Source organism: Pleurodeles waltl, chromosome 1_2, assembly GCF_031143425.1.
Source record: "Pleurodeles waltl isolate 20211129_DDA chromosome 1_2, aPleWal1.hap1.20221129, whole genome shotgun sequence".
Lineage (NCBI taxonomy): Eukaryota > Metazoa > Chordata > Amphibia > Caudata > Salamandridae > Pleurodeles > Pleurodeles waltl.
In genome coordinates, this window is record NC_090437.1 from 1,223,774,487 (window position 1) to 1,223,799,420 (window position 24,934).

At 44.3% G+C, this 24,934-nt stretch overlaps 1 protein-coding gene across 2 annotated transcripts in view; it reads left to right on the forward strand.

The window, feature by feature from the left end:
- Positions 1-24,934, forward strand: part of SPON2 (spondin 2) — an 86,035-nt gene that overhangs the window by 56,394 nt on the left and 4,707 nt on the right. For both annotated transcript variants that reach the window (XM_069204180.1, XM_069204186.1), the window contains exons 4-5: positions 7,418-7,609; positions 11,858-12,032. In XM_069204180.1, coding sequence (XP_069060281.1) covers positions 7,418-7,609; positions 11,858-12,032 — 367 coding nt within the window. The remainder of the gene's footprint in view (positions 1-7,417; positions 7,610-11,857; positions 12,033-24,934) is intronic.

A 24,934-nucleotide genomic window follows, 5' to 3' on the forward strand; every position in this document is an offset into this window, starting at 1 on the left:
ACGCAACCTCCAATCAGCCGAACTCGCCCTACCCACAGTCCCCCGCATCCAACGCACCACCACAGGAGGCAGGTCCTTCTCCTACCTCCCCCCCAAAACCTGGAACTCCCTCCCTACCAACCTTCGCAAAACCAAAGACCTCCTGCTCTTCAGAAAGAACCTCAAGACATGGTTGTTCGAACAGTGACCTTCCCTGCCCCCTCCTTTATCCCCCCCCCAAAGCGCCTTGAGACCCTCACGGGTGAGTAGCGCGCTCTATACATTTTTTTGATTGAGTGATATTATATTACAGTGTGCAATGCTGAATAATACTTTACACATTGCCTCGAAGTTAAGCCTGGCTGCTTTGTGCCAAACTATCAAAGGGTTAAGCACAGGTTAATTTGGGGGTTGCTTGTGGTTTCACCCTAAAAGTAATCATTGTGTCTTGAATAGGGTTTCATCCCCCTCAACCAGTAGCTTAATATATAACAACGGTCCAACCCATAGGAGCTCTCATTTCGCCTGGGTTTTCATTGGAATGGATAATTACTGCACTCTGGCAGAGAGAATGATAGAATGAATAATACTCCATTCTAGGACGTATATTACCATGCGGCATTAGCATATGGTGTAATAAAAACTAGCTGTTAAAATATCCCTTACCTTTGTCGAAAGTATCAGAGAATATACGGAGGAGAGCATTTCAGTGCTGTCCAGTAAGCAGTATCAGTCTAGCTGGTGCTTATGCGAGCAACACAGCTTGTCAGGCAGGTAAGTTACTTAATATGTGAAATATACCATTTGGTTATTTTATATTTCAGGATGCTAAACAACCAAATAAGGGATTTTCCTCTTAGTGCATATGTCCTCCTTTTTCAGTAGTGTGGCATGTGATACTATCATAATAAGGCGCTCTGTCTTCCCAAATAGAATGTAACTTATACTGTCTTTACAAAATAGCTCCAAGTCTTTGTATGAAACTGACACGACCTATTTTTTGTACCTATGTAAAATGGCTATGGCCTCCGGTGTCAGTGTCAAGTCTCATCCTGCTTAAAAAAAAGAAATCATGACTATCTGGCGTAATTACATTGAATTTCGAAAACAATTTGCATTCAAACACTATTCTCTTGCCAATTCTTTGGGCCACAGGCAGCATTTTAATCAATACTTTAATAGTTAGAGTTTGCTTTGTGTCAGGCCTTTGTTCATGACTGGGGCCCTCAGTACAAGTCTGGCAGTCGGACTTCAGCCAATGCGGTGGTTCAGCCTCCACATTATGACCATAGCGAAAGCGCCACGGTAGGATCGCTGCCACTGCCCCTTTTTCAATGGTGCCAGCGGTCTTAATCCACCAGGGCAGCGCTGCAAGCAGTGCTGCCCTGGGGATTACAAGTTCCCTCTCCGCCAGCTTTTACATGGCAGTTACATGCCATGTTAAAGCTGGTGGAGACAGGGTGCCGGGGGCATGGGCAGTACAGAGACCCCAATGGACAAGCCTGCCACGCTTTTCACTGTCTGCTTAGCAGACACTGAAAAGCGCAATGGGGGATGCACCACCCGACGCAGTGCAACACTGCCGCTGGCTCGATTACGAGCATGCGTCAATGTTGTGGGCTCTTTTCCGCTGGCCTAGCGGGAAACCCGTAATAGGGGTGCGGGAGGGCTGCCGCATAGGTGGTAACCCGACCGTGGGAGTTTGGCAGGTGGGCTTTTCAGCCCGCCAAACTTATATTCAGGGCCCCATGGATGTCTTTGGTGTCTTTTCCAATTCACTCTCCTGATTGGAAGACTTTCCTTCCTACACTTCTGTTTGTCTCACCTCTGGAGTAATTTGGTTTCACCCTCTTTTGGATAGGATCAGTATATCCTACCTCTGCTGATGTCAGGGATTCATTTTTCGTTTTGTTTTTTGCTATGGTGTTAGACTTTTTGCACTCCAAGTGCGATGCCTTTTCACTTGCCTCTCATTTTTCTATCCATATGGCTTGCTGCTGATACTCTGTTCACTCTCTTTCTCTAGATTCATGTTCTTTCTCTCATTACTATTCGTTCTGTGTCTGAATACTGCTATCCCGCATCCTCCACTTTCCCATGTATCCAAGCTCCTTGTTGGGGCTTGGACATAACAGACATGGCAGCCTAATTCCACTACCTGCATTGGCTTTTCCAGTACTTTTCCAATGGCAATGTAAGCACTGGAAAAACCAATAGAGTCAGGCATACATCTTGGAACTGCATTTTGTTGCATATTTATCACTGTTAAATCGGTCCACGATAATGCATGAAGACGTGCTGTCTGTATGCAACATAATGACCATACTGGAACATTATACCAATAATAAATTATGCATACAAAATACAAATCTTAGATGGATGTGAAACTCTATTGGGACTGTTAATGCTTGAGCTGCAATTGTTCAAGCACTGACAAAGCCAAGAGCAACGTACAGCCATCTTTGTTGTTGCAACTGAACACGAAATTGTAAAGCAAATACAGTCGCCTTTGCCAATGCTCGTTACACTGATTTGATTGGAATTATTATGTGTAGAGTGTGAGCTTCACCTTGTGCAAGCCATCTCGGCATCAAGAACACAAGACTATAATTTGTTGATATATAAAATAATTGCAGGGAGTCTGCTTTTGCAGAACTGTGCCTTGCAACAACAGAACTTCAGAATGCAGGGGCTGCTCCACTTCTGCCAAATCAGCATTGTCTTACCAAACTACCTGACTAGCTCACAGTGCCTTACTTGCCCTCCTAACTTTACAAAGTGACAAGTAATTGGGGCAACTCATAAGGCACGCTACTCTAGTCCCCTTTCTCAAGGAACAGTGGAAAACAAGTCAGTCCTTTTCATTCATTATCTCAGTCATAGCCATAGCAGAAGTAAAAAAGACTTAATGAAAGTACACAATATATTTATTGCAACTAACATAGTCATCTATGAAGCAAATTAGATGTTATTACAATACTGGCAATAATTATACAAATCAGAATAGCAGTTAGAAAACTGTCTAACACAAATAGTCCAAATCTAGTGGCCTGAGCCTACCCTGTGATTGTATGCGCAGGAAGACTTGTTATCATTATTAGTGACCTCTGGGAGCTGTGATCCCCAAACCCCTGTTTGCATATTCAAGTGGTCCTCATAGGGAAGTGTAAACCCAGTTTATAGAAGCTGCATGCCCCGGAGGGCATCAGTTCTTCAGACGTGTCAGCTCTGCTAGAACCCTCTTCTCTTAAAATAAGAACTACTGGACCTAATTCATAACTTTAGCTTGATACAGTGAAAAGCTACTGTGTTATGTCTATAGAAGACTAAGAATGATTGCTGGACGGACAGAAAAAAACTCCTGGGACTTGCTGGACCCACTGAGCAGTCGGAGAATGTACAGACAGAATCTCAGGAAAGTAGATGCACAGCAAGTGAAATTACAGTGTGTTTCAAAACGATGGCACAAAACAAAAAAATTGCAATGTACACCAATGCAAGGCAAAGACATCATGATTTCTAGGCCCATATTTATACATTTTTAGCACCACATTTGCATAATTGTTTTACGCAAAAGCGGTGCAAACTTAAAAAATATAAATGTATTTTGTAAGTTTGCACCGCTTTTGCGTCAAAAAATGTCTCAAATGAGGCACTAAAAAAGTATAAATATGGGCCTAGAGTTTTATGAAATGAGGCATAACTATAGTGAGTCCATGCACAGGCCTCATGACAAAACCATGCTCAGCAATAAAAAGCTAATTGAGGAGAGGAATAAAACATTGGTAGTCAGTGCAGGCACCTTTCATAACTACGGATAATAAAATATCCTTAGTTTTCTAATACTTTGGGGGTCATTACAACCCTAGCGGTACAAGACCGCCAGGGCAGAAATGACGGAAGCACCGCCAACAGGTTGGCGGTGCTTCTCTGGTCATTACGACTGCGGCGGAAGCGCCGCGGTCACACCGCCGGGGCTGGCGGTTTCCCGCCACAATGGCCCCGGCGGTAGTAATCCGCAGCGCTGCCCAGGGGATTACGAGTCCCCCTACCACCAGCATTTTCTTGGCGGTTTGAACCGCCAGGAAAAGGCTGGCGGTACGGGGATGCCACTGGCATGGGCAGTGCAGGGGCCCCCTGACAGGGCCCCATGCAGCTTTTCACTGTCTGCTATGCAGACAGTGAAAAGCGCGACGGATGCAACTGCACCCGTCGCACGGCCGTAACACCGCCGGCTCCATTTGGAGCCAGCTCCTATGTTGTGACTGAGACCCCGCTGGGCCGGCAGGCGGAAACCAGGTTTCCGCTCGCCGGGCCAGCGGGGATCTCAAAATGACTGCGGCGGGGGTGCGGCCGCATTGGCGGCCGCCCGGCGGTCAAATCTTGGCGGACGGCTGTAGCCGCCCGCCAAGGTCATAATGAGGGCCTTAGTAGGGATGCAACTTACTTTAAAAGTAACAGGTTTCTCCCTGAATTTTTTCATTCATCTCTATTATAATTCTATTATAACTCACGCACCATAATCTTATGTATCTGACTCCATTCACATACAAATGAGAGTGAGGGTTATTCAGTGGTAGGCACCAGTAAGAAAGCACCAATGAAGAGAAGCCCGGGACAGAGTAGCTTGTAAGCTTCTTTTGTTCTCCTGTTGCTCCTGTGAGGTGTCTCCTCAGCACCACAACTTGTCAGTGTACTTTCGACTGCCTATATTTTAGTTTAGTTTTTTAGTAAATCTATGCTAAAACAACAGAAAAAGATTGCCATTGTGACAATTAAAGTGATTTTCAGACGATGCTCTGGCTCCCATTTTTTTGTGCAATTCGATGCAGGGTATAAAGATAAGCTCCACTGTTGAGGGTCCACGTGGGTGAGGGAACTCCCTGCAGTTTGCGACCTTTTAAATCGAGGTGCAATCAACCAGATGTTGGAGATGGAGCCAGAGTTCTTCCTGTTATATAGATGTAGCAACAATTTCTGAGCGTCATAAAAAATCTTATGCAAAAGGATATTGGCTTGATCAGGAGTCACTGGAGTTAGGTTCTGGCTTGAGAGGCATGCTCATATCTTCTGAGGTGTGCATCTGTCTTGTGGACAAAGTTCTGGATTCTTTACAACGTGGCTCAAATAGAGCTACCAAGTTCAAGATATAATATGTTGCAATAATCAGCTCTGGATAAAATGTACGCCAAAACTATTTGCAGGTGTGCTTCAGATGGAAGAATCTTGTCAAGATGTCTTGGTCTAGAAACTCTATTGATCTGTGGTTTAAGCAACAGCTATTTAGCCAGTATTATTCCTTGCGTTTTGACTTTTTCTGTGGTGAAAGGGGCTTTCAAGAGTGTTGTGACTCCAATGGCTGGAAAATAGTATATTTTCAACACTCACCAAAACTTGCTCTTAGAAAAAGGATTAGAAACTCGAGATAGAATTACACAGATTTTTATCAACTCTCCTTGTGGCCTAAATTAATCTTATTAAAAGTTGTCACAATGAAAGTGAACAATGTTTGAGTATATTAAGGGTATGTAATATTATATTTCTGGCCCTTGTGTGTGCTGTTGGCGCACAGTATATAGATACAGTAGCCAGGGGCAGCTCTTCCATTAGGGTGGAGGAGCGTCACCCCCAGCCAGCAGCAGAAGTTGCAACTCTTTCAACACGAAGGGATAATAAACTATGTTTATTATCCCTTCGTGTTGAAAGGGGGGGGGGGGCACTGGGGATGACAGCCATGGAGGGGAGTGCACAGAGCACTCCCCCCAGAGCATATGTGTGTTTGACCGGCCGTCTCTTTTATTAACTGTTCCGCCCCATCCCTCCCATTCCCCACGCGCCACACCCGCCCTGCCCCTTTAAATAGGGGTGAGCCGCGACTGAGTAGGACAGTAAAGAAAAAGTTTCTGCTCGTCCTTCATGCATTTGAAAGTTATACAATAGGACACAGTTGTCCACTCTTGTTCCTAAATTATGTATACTTTCACCTGCACTTTCATAAGAGCTACATGTGTAGAAGATAATAATGTTGTTTCCATACATGACGCCCCCTATCATAGCAGAAAGTGAATGGCAGTATGGGAAGGCCCAAGCTACAATTACTTGCATGGACTCAACCATGGAGACATGCATCACTGTAACCATGACTACATGTGCTAGAATAGCACTGCCCCAGTTGAGAATGCATTGGTAACCCCACAACGAGGTGGATTTACTTTCAAAACAGATACTCAGATCCAGTAATCAACAAACTGGAGGAAAGCCATAGACCTGTTAATGATATCATAAACTTTACTGGAGAGCAAGGTTCTTGCCTTCAACAACTGGTCGTCATCCCAGTTTTGTATTTCCTAATATCAGGAGTGATAAGACCATTCCAGAAAACAAAGTTGGTTGGTGTACACGTTTCCTCTGACAATGAATCCAGGCACTGCTCTTTTAGCATTATTCCTTAGTGGGGCTTTCATATTCCCTCCCTATGAGCATGTGTTTGCGGATAGGCCTCAATTTGGTATAGTAAGAATTCACTCATTCAAGTACTCGCTGCTGAGATCTCTGCTTAACTTGAAGGTTATGTGCAGGCAAACAAACACACAGATAAGTACGGCATGTAGTAATACAGGACTTCTCCTTTACATATGCTTTTATAAATCATCCCCAGAATGTTCAACTCCCTCTTAGTAAAAGTGCAACGAGGGTGCAGTCCTACATATGTGTACTGATTGTATATGATTAGTCCCCGAACATTTGCATTGTAGGTAAGTCTCAACGGCGTGTAAGAGTACATAAGAGTGCTAGAGGAGTTCTACTTTATGTATTCACAAATGTCTTTGTGAAGAGGCTCCACTCGTGCTTTTCCCAACTAGTTCACTTATTGCCAATAAGTTCCACATTATAAATATAGAAAGAATACTCTTAAAAGAGTTTCCAATGAAGCATCACACAATCATCAATAGAAAACCTGCATTGACTGGAAGAAAAGGACGACAATAATTACACATTTTTAATCAAACAGATAAAATATTTTAGATTCAACGACCAATCTGCTAATTATCATATAGATTTACTTCAAAATTAATATTTTTTCATTTGTAAAAATACAGCACCTTCAATTATAGTAGGCTTTTTCAATATCTGAACCTCATGATGTTTTTAATGTATCAGTGTCATTGTAAACATTTTCTGTTTTAAAATAATTATACACTAGGGAATAGATTAGGGATACAAATTATGAAACTTTTTGTTGATCAAATTATTATGCCATTAGGGAGCAGCTTTTCATTCCACGACTCTTTTGAAGACAATATATTTGAAAATAACACTTCATGCATAGATTATACGTAAGGAAGTAGGTTTGAAATTATTTAGCGGCGGTAGAGGAAATAGTCATTTTTGAAGGACTGGTACTGTGCTTAACTAGCATTTCTTTCTTGTTTCCTAGGTTTCCTTCATAGTCCGTATTGTTCCCAGTCCCGACTGGTTTGTTGGCGTTGATAGTTTAAACCTATGCAACGGCAACCACTGGAAAGAACAGATGTCACTAGAGTTGTACCCCTACGATGCCGGGACAGACAGTGGATTTACATTCTCTTCACCAAACTATGCTACCATCCCTCAGAGTACTGTGACACAGGTAAGCCACCAAAGCAACGAACTGTTAGATGAGGAGCCCAATCATCTGCAGCTTCAACCTTCTTCAGCAATAATGCAAGTTTCAAATTGTGTCCCCTCTCTGCATTCTTTTTAAATGAATGGTACACAGGTCCTTCAGCTTCCAATGATGTCATTGTTTTGTCAGAAAATAATGTGCAATATGTTAATAATGTTGGTGCAATATCACCATTAAACCAAATACCAGCAGTCACTCATGGACCACTCAAATGATCTTTTTGCTGCTCTGAATACCATACCAACTACCATTCTGCTTACTGGAGTTCAATTTGATCACTGTATCTGTATTCTAGGGGGCATGCATTACATAGATATAAATCGTTGAAAGAGTTTATTAGGGATCAATTTCAGAAGCAGAAGTGGAGAGGCTAGAGAGACCACCAATCTATGCGAGTAGCTGACAGACATAAAGCAACTGATCTCTGTATGGCTTTGTGTCCTGAACTTTTAAGGTTGAGAAAATGGAGAAAACCGAGAGGCTGATCTCCTGTGGCCACCACAAGAGGTTACTGCAGATTTCCTGAACTACTGGCTGAGTTAAATTTGGTCTCCAATCTCTAATGGATTACAAGAGGAAGTTCACATTTCGAATCTGAACCCATGGAACAACATGAACACACAAGGCAAATAAGCCACGTACCTCTCTATGGAACCACAATACTGTGGTGGGAGGTGGAGAGTGGAAATGAGACCAGGTCTGATAAAAGGGGAGAGGATGTGACGTAATGGGTAGAGTTGCTGATTTTGGAGCTGGGGTACCAGGTTCAAGTCTCATCATCTGCTCAACATCCTGTGATTCCTGCGAAATCACTTGTTCTCCCAGTCCCTAACGTAAATGAAAGTGTCCTTGTGTAATGTAAAGGTGCTCATGCAAAGTGCTCCAATACCTTCATGTCGAGGTGCCATATATAAAAACTGCAGAAAAAAAGGCCTCCACCCTTTAAAGAGGAGGAAATACCATGCCTAACCATTCCATTAAAGGAGATCTGCTCAAAAAGAACAAAGTAAGACCTTCTCTATTGACTAATAGACCACATTAATAGCGCACTGAAAATATTTTGTGAAGGGTGTGCATGGACTTCTTAGGGGAGGGTACTCAGTCTAAGAGTATTCTTTATAGTGATAGATTACTGATTCCTGTTCATAAGAGTGAAAACATATGAATCGCACCTGGACCAGGCTGTAACAAAGAATCTATACCAGTATTCACGGCAGCTGAAAAGCACACAAGTGCCACCTTCCTATCAGACCTTGAACCAACTGGAGAGGGAAAAACCTAGGTTTACCTTACTACTGGAGATTCTCTGTGTGTGAGGAGAGAGAGGAACTCCAGTTGTAGATGATGCTGAGAGAATCACACCTTTTAGGCACTGGCCCACACAGAAATTGAGACAGGAGATACCAAGATGATGCAGAGTGTAGCTGGGAGAAGCTTTGAGGCTAGCTGTGGCAAGGGAATAAGTGGGTAATGTATGCTTTGCCACCTTTCCTGAACGGTGTAAACATAATGTAGAAACAATGAAAACAGCAAAACTGCTGCCTTGAATTGAGGTAAATACTTCCTGTTGGGCCCTTAACTTTGAGAAGTATAACCATTTAAGTAAATCACTGGAGTGTCCCAAGGTACAAAGAGAGGTGCAAAGTTCACAGAATGGTGAAACACAGATAGGGCTGCGTCATCTGAGGTGTCAATTGCTCCAGCTATGACCCCTGAAGAAGAGAAAAGAAAACACTATGACTGACCCTGGTGGGCACAGCAGGCACTGTAATACTATAAATGCACAGCAGGAACAGAGAACTATGACAGTAGTTCTGGGACATGCAGCCTTGCATTTTGCAATTACTGAGGGACAACAAAGGACAGCTGCTGGAAAAAGCGAATTGAGAGTGTTTTCTGCAAAGCCTTGAAGGTTCAAAGGAAACCCTTAAATTATGACAAATACCAGGGGGTCTCTAGATCAGAAAGCCACAAGGGTTCCAGGTTAACCTCTTTGCCACGTGGAGCAGAGCTCTGTTAGCTTGTCTTCCCTGAGTTTTGCCTCACCCTCTCAAAAGCTACTAATTCCTGAAAGGAGCATTTATTTGCTGCAGAAGGGAAAAACTAAATGTTTATAGGACTTCAAATGAGACACATTCAGACATACAGGGAGAACATTTCCTCCTTTTGGCTATAATTGATCTTGCCACCCCTATATTAAGAGTAATGGTCCCAGTGTTGCTTTCAGCTGTCTTACCCACATGCCTCAGTCTTTTTTCCTTGTAACCCTGTTGCTTTTCGCACTACATCTTTGAACTTCTCCCTATTAGCTCTTTTGTTGGAAGCTCTCTAAAAAGTTGGATTCCCTTACTAAATCCTATCATGGTGCATGCAACATCTTCCCTACTGAGAAGAGTGGGGGCATAAAGGTCATTAGGGGTCTAATTTAAAGTTTGGTGGATATAGGCCTGATTTAGATTTCGGCGGACGGGTTACACCGCTGACAGATATCCCATCGGCTGAAATATAAATCCAATTATTTCCTATGGGATTTATATTTCGGCAGATAGGGTATCTGTCACTATTGTGACGGAGTAACCCGTCCACCGAAATCTAAATAAGGCCCTCTATCACAAACGTGGCCAATGTCCTGTCTGCTATATTACAACTGCATTATGCCTATGCCACTTGTAACACAGCCAATGTTTATCTGCCATATCTTGATGGAGTATTCCATCCACCAAACTCTAAAACAGGCATTAGGACTCTCTGGAGGACTACATTGTGTGTTTTTGTGCATGTGAGTAACAATGTTTTAGGCAACATTTTCCTGGAAAAAGTGGCACCACAATATTTTTGATGATCTTGTGAAATGTTGTTATTTTTTTGTGGCACTATCTGAAGAACTAAAGTATTGAAAGCTGAGGAATGTTCTTTGTTTTATCACTTGAAAATCAATAAAGATAGTTGTTCGCCTGGGGGGTGTCAAAGATGGCAGATGCCATTAGCGGAGCTCCCAACTCGTGCCACCTCATCCTGCTTCTTTCTCTGACATCCTTGCATCTATTCTGTACAATTCCTCTCCTTCTGAGGTGTATCCTAGCAGCATTGGGGCCTGCTCTGCCTGCTTCAAATGATTCCTAGACAACCCCCCAGCATCATGTGCCTAGCATTGTGGGTCAAGTTGGGGACTTATCTGATGGAAGTAACTTTTTCAAAGGAGAGGTTTTATCTACAGTGATAGCCCATATTTGGTAAACAGGCAGTTTTGGTTTTCGCATCCATAATCCATAATTCTTCAGGTAAGAATGTTCTGGTACAAGTCTATGATTCATCAAGAAGAGAGCTATGCACATTAATGAGATAAAACGAGTTTTCAAATTTACATTATTATCCAGTGCAATTTCTAGATGTCCCCGGCTAGACAGAAGGAATCCTTTGCAATCATACAGGTGTGTAGAATAAAATCACTGGTGGGAGGACAACTGTACCTAGAAATTGACTTACACTATGACTGTAAAGAGAAAAAATAGTATAGGTTATAGTAAATAATGATAAGAATGTAATACTAAAAATGTGTGTGCTCATCAGCTTCTCCAGATATTATGATTCCTACATTGACTCCATAGGTAGCTGCATAAAATAACATGAGTTACATTTTGATACACAATTTTACATTTTGCTGGTCAACTTCTGTTTTGTATGGAAAATATATTTCACCTATACCTTAACTGACCTATGAACAGTGTTTTTCTTGATGAAACACTACTTTTCTAATCAATATATAACTCCAAAAACAATAGGGTGCATGCCTCGGTGTGGTGGGTATTGAGGTTGCAACTGACTATGATGAGAGAGGATAAGAGGAGGAGTTGTGAGGAATTTGGTACTGCCATCACTATTACTTAAGCAGTCCTTGGCACTGCACTCCCTGGCTTTGATGGTGTGGCAATATTTATTCTTGTTTTACAGCCAGTCTACATGTTTTGAGTGTGTTTTCTGTTTAAAGAGCATGCACCAAATTATATGATTGCAACATGGTCTACTGTATGTGCTCCTGAAGCATCATCTTGAATTGTAATGACAAAATTGAAAAAGTGAGAGATGAATGGAATAAAATTCATACACAAAAATTATTGTGCCGTTACAGTACTATGTGATAACAAAATGTTGATGAATCCCCTTATTCCTAGACATGCTAAGAAAACATTGTAAACTTCTTTCTATCCTTAGATAACATCATCTTCCCCAAGCCATCCAGCAAACTCCTTCTTTTACCCCAGGCTAAAACACCTGCCCCCACTTGCCAAAGTGACCTTAACTAAGCTTAAAGGGAAACAAGCTGTTCTTTCACCTACCAATGCTGACCTAACCACTGCAGGGAATGAGATAAATGACTCTGTCTTAGGTAAGTCTCCAAAATAATACTTTACCAATGTATTTATTATCTTTGATGTGCTGAAAATGGAACTAATTATGGTTATAAGAAAAAGAATGAATAGGCAAAATAGAGAGAGGGGCTGAATGAACAGAACAAATTACAAAATAAAATAATATCTTAGATAGAATAAGCACCTCACATATCTCAATTTTCTGATAAATGGACAAACTGCCAGACATAATTGTACAATTGCCACTGTGCATAGCTATTGTCCAACATCCTTGTGCCATAAGGTAATTATAACTCGTGCCCTTGCCATGCACAGTTTTCTCATCAGTAATGTTACTGAAAATGTTACAGTGAAATTATCAATGATGTTATAAAAGTTGTCATGAGTGCTGTAATATCTGGGGTAATTAGCAGTGCATGGCAAGGGAGTGAGTTATAGTTACCTTAGGGCACACTTGAAATAACTCTAACTATGGCAGGTAATGATTTTGTATGTTTAAAATGTGAGACCAACTATAACGTACATGTAACTTTTGTTTTTTTGTTGAATTTCTATTTTTTTAAAATTTTATTTCCTAACTATAATGTACCTGTAACACTTGGTTGTTTCAGTGAATTTCTTCATTTTATTAACGCATAGTGATTTAAATTGCTATACGTTAATCCAAACACTGCTCCGTAACGCCTTTGGCTGTGTATGGCGGAGGCCCTGCAGACAATCACCTATAACCACCCAACCCTATCCCACTCACGGTAGGGGTTGGCCCACGGCACTCTATTTGTCGGAGTTGTGATCATATTCCTGTTCATCAATAATGTATCTCCAAAATCAGTGGGAAACGCGTTCGGGAGGTCCTTTTAGTAAACTGTCCATCTTCCTTGAAAATGGGATAACACAATATCTGTTCTCAGCAGCAGATGACAAGAAAGATCCCACTTCCCACAGCCACTAAATGAGATATTGTACTCAAAAAAACAAGGATGCAAACACCTCCTTTAAAGTTTACTGATAACAGTTTCAGGGTGGAAATGCAGAGAAAACACACTTGCTTTCCCGTGGCCATGCACACGAAGTTAGGATGATTAGTATTTTACAGAAGTAAGGAGCTTCATCCTGTTGAGGTTTATTTTCTGTGAAAAGAGCATTGTGCCAGAATGAATCCTGCACTGCATATTTATCGAAGAAGGGGCCACGTTTTCTGCAGAATGTCTACCCAACTGGAGTACTTTCTACTGGCTAATTAGCAAGTGCTACCTCATTGGGTAAACGTATAGTGCATCTCCTACACTACAGCTGTGAAAAGAATGCAGAGGTAATGTCTCCAGTTTCCTTGTGTGCCAATGTGATTGTTCCTGGAGCCTCTCCATCAGATAAGTCAGCAAGATAGAACTGCAAAGAAAACACACTTGGATGATTTGTACTTCACAGAAGTAAGTGATTCTTTGTTTGGTGGTGATGGAAGGAACTGCGGGGGGAGCCTCAAGACCCGCATGTCCCAGCCGGCTCCCCGCATCGATCCTGCATGCACGCAGGAAGCTCCGGAAAGGGCAGCTCCATGCGTGCGGGAGCAATCTTTTCATCATTTTCTTTGCCCGCATGACAGGGGGCAGGGAAAGAGATGAAAACTCCACTCCCAGCAAACGGAAGCTGTTTTAACTCTCCTGCTTGCTAAGAGCTGAGTTATGTATGCTTTTGGTTGGTGTGAGCTGTCACAGCTCCCACCAAGCAAAAGCAAACAGCTACCTCCCAAGGGTGAGCACCTCAGGAGGTAGCAGGAACTGGCCCAGGGGGGTGGCGGTCCCCAGGGCCATATATGGCTGCAGGAGGGAGGCCACACAACCCACTCCTTTTTTCTGTACCAGCCAGCACCGGGGAGATGGTGGTCCCCAGGGCCGTATATGGCCCCTCCAGGATTTTAAAAATGGTTATAGCTCTGGGGAGGTGGTTGTCCCTGGGGAATGGAGGAGTCTGCACAGCCCCCATTTACTTTTAAAATATAGCCCCAGGGAGATGGTGGTCCTTGGGGCCCCCCTCATAATTGAAATTTGTTGCCTGGTGAGTTGGTGGTCTCCAAAGCCATAGTAGGAGTGCCTCGGGTGCCCCCCTCCTTCTCCATTAGATTGGCTTTAAGACCCTGGACTTGGCTCACCAGCAGGCAAAATGGCTTAGAGTGCGGGAGACTGTGCTTTTTTTAAAATAATTTTTTAACAATCTGTGGATTCACCCACAAATGTTTCCAAGAATGTTTAAAAAAAACATTTCAGCCTTGGGGGAGTTCCAGGGGAACCCCAGGACAAAAGGCAAGGGGGTTAGGGTATGCCTACTATGCCTCCTTTTCTTTTCATTTGCCTTTTTTGGGACTCGGCTGAAGCTGAGCCCCAAAAAAGACTGCCATCACTCCCTGGTTGAAGTGTTGGCAGCCAATCAGATTTCACCATAGGGACTGTTGGCTCCTCGGAGGTTCCGCATCCCTAGATATCTATAGTTTTCAACCTTTAATAAGTCCTAAGCTACTCAAAAGATTTACACCAAATAAATTTCTGCCAAATTTGGTGTAATTCCATCCAGCAGTTCCAGTTGGAGACGTGTCTAAAGACCTTATGGGAAAATGAATGGGGAAAAAGTGTTTTGGGACCCCCCTTTTTTTTTGGCCCCTGCCTCACAGATTCCCTGAAATTTTGAAGGCAGTAGCTGAACTGACAGTCTTATTAGTTTTGAAAATGTCGGGAAGAATCGTCAAACGGTGCCAAAGTGATTGGCAAAACAAAAAATGCTTTTTCTATGGTCTTAACTAGAACTACCTACTGGCAACAGCAAGTAGGTTATATATATGTATTCATATATATATCAGGACATACCCTTCCAGGCTTAGACCGATGCATAACTTATGCAAAAAAGGAAGAAGGGAACTCTGGGTAGTTCCCAAGGTTTAGGTGGAGAGCAGCTCCTACTGTAGCACTGTACAGCTCCACAGACACTCTGAATCTGCTCACCTCAAATGTGTTTCTCTAGCAGAGTTTTTAAGCATAGGATTAGCACAGTGCCATCCAAGCTATGCTAAAAAGTGTCAAATATTTTGCCATTTTTACAACAATGTCTTTAAGCATAGGATTAGCTAGTGCCATCCACACCATGCTGAAAAATTACAAACGCCTTTTACTACTCCAGGCACAGTAGTACAGCATTGGATTGCTAAAATGCCATCCAAGCCAACATAGAATGAATAAAAGCAGGGGTTTCTTTCATTCATTCCAGGTTGGCTTGAGTGGTATTTTACAAAAGCAGAGGTTACTTTTATTCATTCCAGGTGTGCACACAGTTAGTTTTCAGATTTAAAACAGTAAAATGGGGCTGTGTTTGTGTGGGGGGGTGAAACCTAAAAATATACTGTACATGGAAGGTTATGTACATATTTATGTTACTGAGAAATGTCTAAAACTTGTGCTCTTTATGTCTCCCAATATTATGGTCTCCAAAAATGTCTTATTTTTCATTCTCCTTCCCCAACTCATGGTTAGATTGAGAGAACACTGATTCATTATTATAGAAGGCTCTATAGTTTGCTGAGAACATGGCTTTCTGCTACCTTTCAGGCTCGTGGTCTTAGGTGAACTCAATAGTAATAACTCTGATGTAAGAAGTCCATGGGGATCTGGTATCACAGGAGATTTGCAGTACTTCTGCCTCCAGCTAATGCGGGGCTCTCCAGTGGTTCAACAGCCATGTCCCAGAATAGGTTACGAAGGGCAGATTCAGGAATTCCTTGACCTCCTGAATGGTTCCAGTATGGACCACCAAACAACATGACCAGTCATGCTGACGAGCTATTAAGGCGGAGCTATATTATTGTTTCACACACCACCCCATTGCCAACCACTGCATCATTTGTACAACATTGTCAGGCATTACCTCATTTGTTTTATACCTATATTGTTTTTACTACTGTGTGGTATATAGGGGTGTATGGTTTAGAAACAATGAGTGCAAGGGATGTCTGGAAAAAGGGTGGAAAAATGGAAACGGCAATGGTTCACAGACATACTTAAGTTGGGAACGTGACCATGGTCATATACTACCAGCTCATGTATGCTTGTCTTGAAGAGCAGAAGCCTTTTGGTCAGAAGTAGATTGTTTAATCACTTATTTAGTAGAGGTTTTATAAAATGTAGGCTGGGCCGAGATACAGGGAGCACCAAAGCACTATGGAAGAAACATGAAAAATGATCCACACATGTGGAAATAAACAGTAGATCACAAGGTAACTGTATTGAAATGAAAAGGACAGGTGTGTTCTGATACATGCACTGGCAGTGGTCCATAAAACAGTAGAGTACATGATGAACAGAGCAGATTAAAAATTCATTGGAATTAGGAAATAGATAAGAGTTCAGAACAGGCAATGAGAAAAACTGAGTTACTTGGGATACATTGGCCACAAGGTGAGCGTTCAACGGGTGCTTGAAAAAGGGCAGACATTGCATCAGCCTAATTTGTGTTGCTATTAAGGTATGTGTGTTTCTTGAACTGTACCAAATATCACAGATGGGGAGTCTTGCTCTATGGCCGCAGCCAAGGTAAGTCAACCTGAGTTATTAGCATTTTCACCTGTTCAGCAGTATAACAGCACCAGCTAATTAATCTTTTAACCAAAACGCATAACATTTTCATAAGCAGTTAACTTAGTGGTGAATACCTAGTCGGCCCAATTATGTTATTGGCAGAATTCTCATTTTTCCTTTAGGAATTTCTAGTTTCATGCATCCTTTCACTGAATTCTGGGTAATGACTATTAATTCAGATAAAGAACACACTTTGTCTTATCTTAATCCGCTAATACCTTCCCCTGAGATCCTTACTTAGGGCTTCATTACGAGGCTGACGGTCTTGAGAGAGACGGCCTAGTAGTGGCGGTCAGACTGCCACACTCCAGGCAGTCTGACTGCCACAATACAACCCTAGCGATCAGACCGCCAGGGGACCGCGAACACCACCAAGAACAAGGTTCTCTGTAGGGTGGCAGCAGTCGGAGTGGTGCTCAGCCACGGGGCGCTGATTTCAGTGTATCCATGCTGATCACAAGTTCAGTTTCCACCAGCCTTTTCATGGTGGGGATCCTGCCATGAAAAGGCTGGTGGAAACCCAGTGCTGGGCATGACCATGGGCAGTGCAGGGCCCCCCACACCCAGCACCCTATGTGCAATGACATTGGTCTCAGCTCCATGAGTATCCAAGGCCAATGCCACTGCATGGTTTCCACTGAACTGACTGGCGGAAACCTCTGATTTCAGAAGTTTCCGCCTGTCAGTCAAGTGGAAACCTTGTAATCAGCCTCTCCACGGGGCTGGTGGGCCAACAGTCAGCCCGCCAACCTTGAATAAGGCCCTTGGTTTTGAACAGCCTCGCTTGGTTGTAGGAGGTGCATACATCATGCAGACTCTCTGTGTAACTTGAGACAGACACTTATTTTAGATTTCAATCAAGATCAGAATGAGAACGCATACATGTTCACACATTCTCTGTGAATTAATGGCAGGCTATTCATTTTAGAATTGCACCTCTGCACACCTTTCTTGTGTAAATGTAGTACTTGTCCCCAGTGCAGGTAATAACCAAAATATAGATCTAACTATCTCTGACTATTTGTGGAGGGGTTACTCGGTCACAATGGTGACCGATATCCCGTCCGTCGAATTCTGAACTCAATTATATCCTATGGGCTTTAGATTTCGGCAGACAGGATATGTGTCACCGTTTTGACCAAGTAACTCCTCCATCAGTATCTAAATCAGGCCCAAAATGTTTAAATTCTATATAAATAAAAAGATCTGCAATGCATTGGAACACCATAACCAAGAATAAATTGAGAAATATGAACATTAAATTTCATGATTAAGAATTCATATATCAACATCAACAAAGATGGACAGGGAGTTTGATGGTCCAGTGTACTGTTTCCCAATATATTAATAACACAACAAAGAGTACACTGTTCCAAGGGGAACTAAGGGAACCTAAGAGTTTAGGAGCAAGAGCCCTCACACATCCTTGCGGATGTCATGCTTCATCATCGGGGTGCTCATCGTCAGACCGGCACTGCAATGTCTGACGGGCTCCCCGTGAGGGGGTTCTTTGCCGGAGATCTTTTTGGTGACTGCTGTGGTAGAATGTACAGTGGTGGTGCCTACGGGCAGACACTAATCAAGCAGGAGAGAGAATACTAAAATTGGTTCTAAACCTCAGCAAACATCACCATTTAATTTGTCAAAAAGTAAGAGGATTAGACCAAGATTAAAAGCAACATGAAAGTGATAATATGAGAGAAAATGCTCAGCCACTTTCTATTAATGGGGGAGGACAAGGAAAATATCACATTGCCTCTAAACACAGGTCAACATGTTTCGCGTCCAGCGGTCCAAACGGATCCAATGACGCTTTGTCAGGACCAAAAAACAAAAAGAAACTTCTCCTGAAGCACAAAAAATATATAGACGCTGATAGGTCTATCTGGGAGCAAAAAATTCAAACACAGTCACTTACATTCAAGTATGCTGTCTGTCCAGTCAACTAAACAAAAAGGGTTGCCCTGTAAGGAAAAAAGGTAATTAAATCAAAGCAAACATGTGGGTAGTGTGTATTCAAACGCAACCCGTGCCAAAAAAGTGAACACACTGGATGAAGACCATAATGTAAGGTAATGGAAACTAACGAGCTTACCATCCACAGCAGTGAGATTAGGCTCCTTGGGAAGGTATATTTTCCTCTTGCTCCTAAACTTTTAGGTTCCCTTAGTTCCCCTTGGAACAGTGTACTCTTTGTTGTGTTATTAAGAATTCATATAACCACTCTAGATCATGAATTAGAAACATTTGTGCTCCCCAGCAATAATTGAAGAAGTGCTCAGTGATAGACAGGAAGAGTGTGAGTTGCAGCAGATAACAAAGGATGAGTTTCCACATGTCCCGTCACAGAACAACCTTGGCTTCGAAGAAGGAGGTTGCCAATATCAGAGTTCTAGTCCTACTCTTCCCAGCAAACAACAGATACCTGGAGATTCGATACAGCAAGTGTTTCAAGGTGTCTGATTTATACACACCGAAAGCAGATAATACTCAAAAATGACAGATGAGCTGGAGTAGTGTAGTTGTTAGAGTTGTAAGCACGTAATAAAAAATGTTGGGAAGAATGTTGGGAAGCGGGTGTTCTTGGGCTGTCAGTTGATCATGGCTGGTAGGAGGGAATGCAGAGTTTTCATAGTAGGCGAAATAAAGGAGATCGCTTTATCTACAACTGCGATGTGAAGAGTATTTACTACAAGTAGCCATCTTTTGTATAGCTTTCTGTACAAAGGGGCAAAACACACCACAAAGATAGCCTTTGTTTCTTCAGAGTATAACAAGGAGAACAATCTTTGGAGTAGCCGGTTAGAGGATCCCCATGAGGATGTGAAGGTAGGTAGAGGCAGTATGCCAAAGAATAATTTGACATACAAGCGCACAGCCAAGAGGGTTTCGATCAAAATAGACTTTGAAATCAGGGATTCTTTTACACAATAAAGACATTTCCGTCAGTTTACCTACACAAGAGTCAGTAAGAATGAGTGCATGTGACCATGCTTTATGGGCTGATTTTACTGTCCTAAAAGTGAATTTAGCTATTGTTTCTGGCAAAGCCCGAACATCTGAAAATTCCATAGCCTAGAAGGGTTATGGATATCACTAAATCAAGCCGAATGGCTGGCACCACTGCTTATTTTCTGCCACTCTTTTCTAATGCTCAGCACTGGCATTTACTACAGATTACAAACACACATTTTTCAGAGTTTCGCTGTCGCTTTATTTTTAGACGGACACATCAGTGAAAGATTTAACTGTTTAATGCACAAATGATAGAGCTAGGAGGTCCTGGTCACCCCTATAATTTGAGGTGACCTGCAATAGCTCAAAATGCCACACTTGTTTCAATGTGATCAGTAGTAGGTAAATGCTGGTGCTGGCATTCGACATTAGCAACCTGAGTTATTAGCTGTAGGAGGCTGGCCTGGTGTGTAGTGGGTACCTATGGTATACCAGGTCCAGTTATCCCTTATAAGTATAGTCTAGGCAGTGTCTAGAAGCCAGGCTCTCTAGAGGTAGCTGTGGATGAGCAGCCAGGGCTTATCTAGGAGAAATGCAAAGCTCATGCAATACCACTGTAGTCACACTTAGCACTGACACACATGAAAGAAAACACTCAGGCCCATATTTATACTTTTTCATGCAAAACTGCACTAATGCAGTTTTGAGTGAAAACGTTTACCACCGGCTAGCGACATTCCAAGACGCAGGCCGGGCGTCTTATTTATGGAATGGCGCAATCCTGCGCAAAGGGTGGGCTAACGTCATGGAAAATGACGTTACCCGGGTTGGGGTGGCGGTATAGGAGAAGGGGGTAACAAAAAATGTTGTTAGGCTGGTTAGAGTAAAAAAAGATGACTCTAACCAACCTAGTATCATTTCTTGACGCTAAACCTACCATACCGCATGACTCCTGTCTTACAAAAGACAGGAGTCACGCTCACCACCCCAATTTCCAGCACGGGGGACAAGGGTCCCCTGGGGATTGCCAGAAGCGTTCCGGAACAGCAGGAGCCCCTGCTAACTCGGATGAAGGTGCAAAAGGTGAACCTCCAGTGAAGAAGAAAAGTAAGCACTGCACCCAGGAAGATGAAGTCAGGTTCCAGGAGGTTGCAAGAGATTTCCCGCGTCAGATGGAGGATTGCAGTCGGGTATGTGTCGTCGGAGTCCGCCAATAAGCCTTGGCACACGCAAAGCTTGCAGTTACCGGTAAATGGCGCTGCCTGGGACCAGGAAGGACCAGGTGGACTCTACCCAGGAGGGGGAATTAGAGGGGGCTGTCAGAAACTCAGAGAGCCCACAGAAGACCAGGCAGCGCACACAGGAGTCCCACAGCACGGGGACAAGAAACTTGCAGAAGAGGCCCACACAGCACTACACAAAGGCTCCCTCGCCGCTGGAAAACCACTCAGGAAGTTGAGCGTTGCAGGATAGAGTGCTGGGGGCCAGAGCTACAAGATGCTGGAAGACCTTCGAGGAAGGATGCCAACAAGCCTTGGCAGCTGCAAATTACATGATACACAGGGGTACTGTATTGTGTGGGGAGGCAAGGTCTTACCTCCACCAAAGTGGGACAGCTGGAAGAGAGGACAGTCTGGACCACTTTAGTCCACCACCCGTGATGCAGGATCCATGCAGCTCAGCAGGAGAGGGGATCAATGCAGCCAGTCGTCATCGCAGTTGGTGCCTGCAGAAGCAGGGGAGTGACTCCTTCACCCCAAGGGAGATTCCTTCTTCCTCAGAGGATGCACAACCGGGCTGTCCTCAGAGGATGCACAACCGGGAAACTGTTGCAGTTGCTGGAAGGAGGCGGAGATACAATGTTGCAGGAGGTGTCATGCTTCTTTGTTGTAGCTTGTAGCTTTCTGGAGGGTCCAGATGCAGTGAGAAGTCAAAGTGGAGGATGCAGAGGATTCCTGCTGGAGTCTTGCAATACGTATCTGAGGAACCACCCAAATGAGAGACCCTAAATAGCCCTGAAAGGGGGATTGGTTACCTTGCTGAGTGACCACCTATCAGGAGGGGGCTCTGATGTCACCTGCTGGCACTGGCCACTCAGATGCTCCCAGAGTTCCCTGCCAACCTTGAATCAAAGATGGCAAAACCCAGGGACCCTCTGGAGGAGCTCTGAGCACCACCCCTGGGGTGGTGATGGACAGGGGAGTGGTCGCTCCCCTTTCCTTTGTCCAGTTTCGTGCCAAAGCAGGGACTGGGGGTCCCTGAACCGGTGTAGACTGGTTTATGCAAGGAGGGCACCAAATGTGCCCTTCAAAGTATTGCCAGTGGCTTGGGAAGGCTACCCCTCCCAAGCCTGTAACACCTATTTCCAAAGGGAGAGGGTGTAACACCTCTCTCCCAAAGGAAATCCTTTGTTCTGCCTTCCTAGGCTCAAGCTGCTCGAGCAACAGGAGGGCAGGAACCTGTCTGTGAGGTGGCAGCAGATGGGGCTGCCTGAAAAGCCTCAGAAGGCTGTAAGCCCCCAGAGTGCATGAAATCATACAACCAATACTTTCAAACGTATTGGGTATGATTCCAACATGTTTGATACCAAACATGCTTAGGTTTGGGAGTTACCATTATATAGCTAGACATATGTAGTGACCTAGGTAATCCCTGCACTCACAAAGTCCAGCAAAGTGGGTCTGGAGTTTGTGGGGGAACCTCTGCTGGTGCACGGGTGCCCTCACACACAGGTACATGCACCCTGCCCTCTGGGCTGAGAGGGCCAACCATAGGGGTGACTTATATTGACCTGGTGTAGAGACCTATAGTGAAAATGGGTGCATGCACCCGGTTCACACAGTCTGCAATGGCAGGCCTGCAGAACCCTCTGCATGGGCTCCCAATGGGTGGCAGAATAACTGCTGCAGCCCATAGGTATCCCTTGGAACCCTAATGCCCTGGGTACCTAGATACCATATACTAGGGACTTATAGGGGGGCACCAGTATGCCAATTGTGGGTGAAGGACTGTGGTAACAGTAACTAACAATCTAATTTAAGGGAGAGAGCATAACTACTGGGGTCCTGGTTACCAGGTTACCAGTAGACAGTCAAACACACTGACAAACAGGCCAAAAGTGGGGGTAACCAAGCTAGAAAGAGGCTACTTTCCTACATTAGCATTTTCACATGTTCAGCAGAATAACAGCATGAGTGTGGGTGGTGTCAAATGCAGAGGACATCTGTGAAATATCTTGGGCCATGGCACTTTTTTTTCTTCTTTTTTTTACATATTAACACTGGCTGGCACCCATCATTAATAAAACTTCATAAAGGGCGGACATAGAAAGAGTGGACCAACTGTAAGCCACCAGCATACGCGAACTGCGTAAAGGCCCCATGCGTCCCAGCTTGACCATCCTGTCACCTGTCACTGGCTGCTTGACCTTTTGCCAACTGCACACGCCGGGCAAGAACCATAAGTGGCCATGAAGTCCCTCAAGTCATCCTTTTGCCATGGAAGATACTACCACGTTTTGATCTTCTGCAAAATGTAGCAAGATCATCATCTTTACGAGGTACATCACCCAAAACACCTGAGGAGCACAGGACCACCCGAGTGGAGCCAAAGTCAGCAGCAAGATCTGAAGTTGACAATGCATCCCGGCACCGTGGGAGGCTGATCACCCAAATACCTGCCATGATCCCCCGTGAACCGGACACCTGCCGACAAGAGCAGACCAGACCATTTGGATCACCCACCCTTGGGGTTGCACAAGGCTTGGGCATGGCCCCGTGGCAATCCAGGGGCAAGGGCCTCAAGGGAATTCCGGTGCGAGAGGAATCCCACCACGAGAGATGTCTGAGGCAGCTCTGCGTCAGGCACCGGGAAGCACGGAGGTCACAGACAGAGACTGGTCACCCAAAGTCTATTGCATTAAGGCCTGAGCACCTGAGTCCTGACGGCCTGAGCACGCCAACCCTGCGACAAACAATCTTGTGGCTTCATACGCAACTGGGTTGTGGTCCTGTGAGCAGTTCCTCAGCAATGCCTTCGCTTGGCCCCGGCACAGTCCACACGGTCCTGTGGCAGCCCGCCAAAGGGCCTCGATGAGACTCCTGTCCGAGGGAGTTCTGGCATGAGAGGGAAGCTTGCAGCTGCTCTACCAATGGACGTAAAGTGCACCAAGGCTTTCAAAAACAACGCTTCTTCATCCAGGACATCTGCAGTCTTTGGAGGTGTCTCATCCCTGGAGCCAGAATGCAATCCAGAGATCCCTTAAGTGGACTCCCCACTGCTCCTGATGCACCAGCATCAAACTGTGTATATAGTCTCCTACACTGTGAGCCCAGGCGGGACAGGACCGACAGTCCCCAAGCAAACTGTGATGTTGTGGACAGGCGACTGAAGTACATGGACTTCATCCACAATGCCATTTGTGTCTAGAGCAGTCTGGTTAAATTACAGAGGCATGTCATGATACCGAGTGCGCAGCTGTACCTCTTCCATGCAGCATGTCCGGCAGGCCGCCTGAAGAGACTCAGCTATTTTTGTTTTCTCTCCCACAGGTTCGACTTGGTTGTTTGCTTTTCAATAAAGTTTGGGAGGAATGTAGTGTCCTGCTGGGCACGTTCTAATGTTTCCACCAGCCACACTGCTGAGGCCTGGCTTCCACACTCACCCCCAAACTTATCCATCACAGGCGTCACCAGTCAGGTGACCCTGCTAATAAAAAGGGCCAGTTATACGAACCTACTACTATGTGTCTGCATCACCTCATTTAGTAGCATGACGGCCTAGGGCCCCCAACACTACAGGCGCATACAAGGACAGTGCACGCTATTACTGATACTGCGGCAGCAGTAAACTTATGAAAGCCGTAGAAACTTATTAAAGCAGCCAGTGCCTCTTTCACAGTGCAGGAGGCATTCGGTCTGCATTTTAAAAGGGGACAGAAACCTCCTTGCAGATGGATGCAGTGAGTGATTTGACCCACCTGCAGGAGGAATTTATAGGGCGTCCATAGGACCCCACCTTTACCCCTTAAGAGGGGAGCGCTCTTGGGGGAGGGGAAGTCACACTGACTATGCGCCACCTTTTTGCAGAGCGTAGCAGTGCATCCATAATATGGCACAGGCGCAAAGCCAAAGTGTTACCCTCATTTGCAGGGGCCTACATCTCCATGCAAATGAGGGAATACCGCTGGTGCTGCATATGCACCAGACTATCCATATTACAGAAATGGCCATGCAAGTGCCTGTGCCCCTTCTGTACTATGAAAGTGCCCCAGTAGTGCAGAAAACTAGCACGCATGCCCATTGCACTTTATATAAAAATACTTCCCCTGATGCCTCGATTAGGTA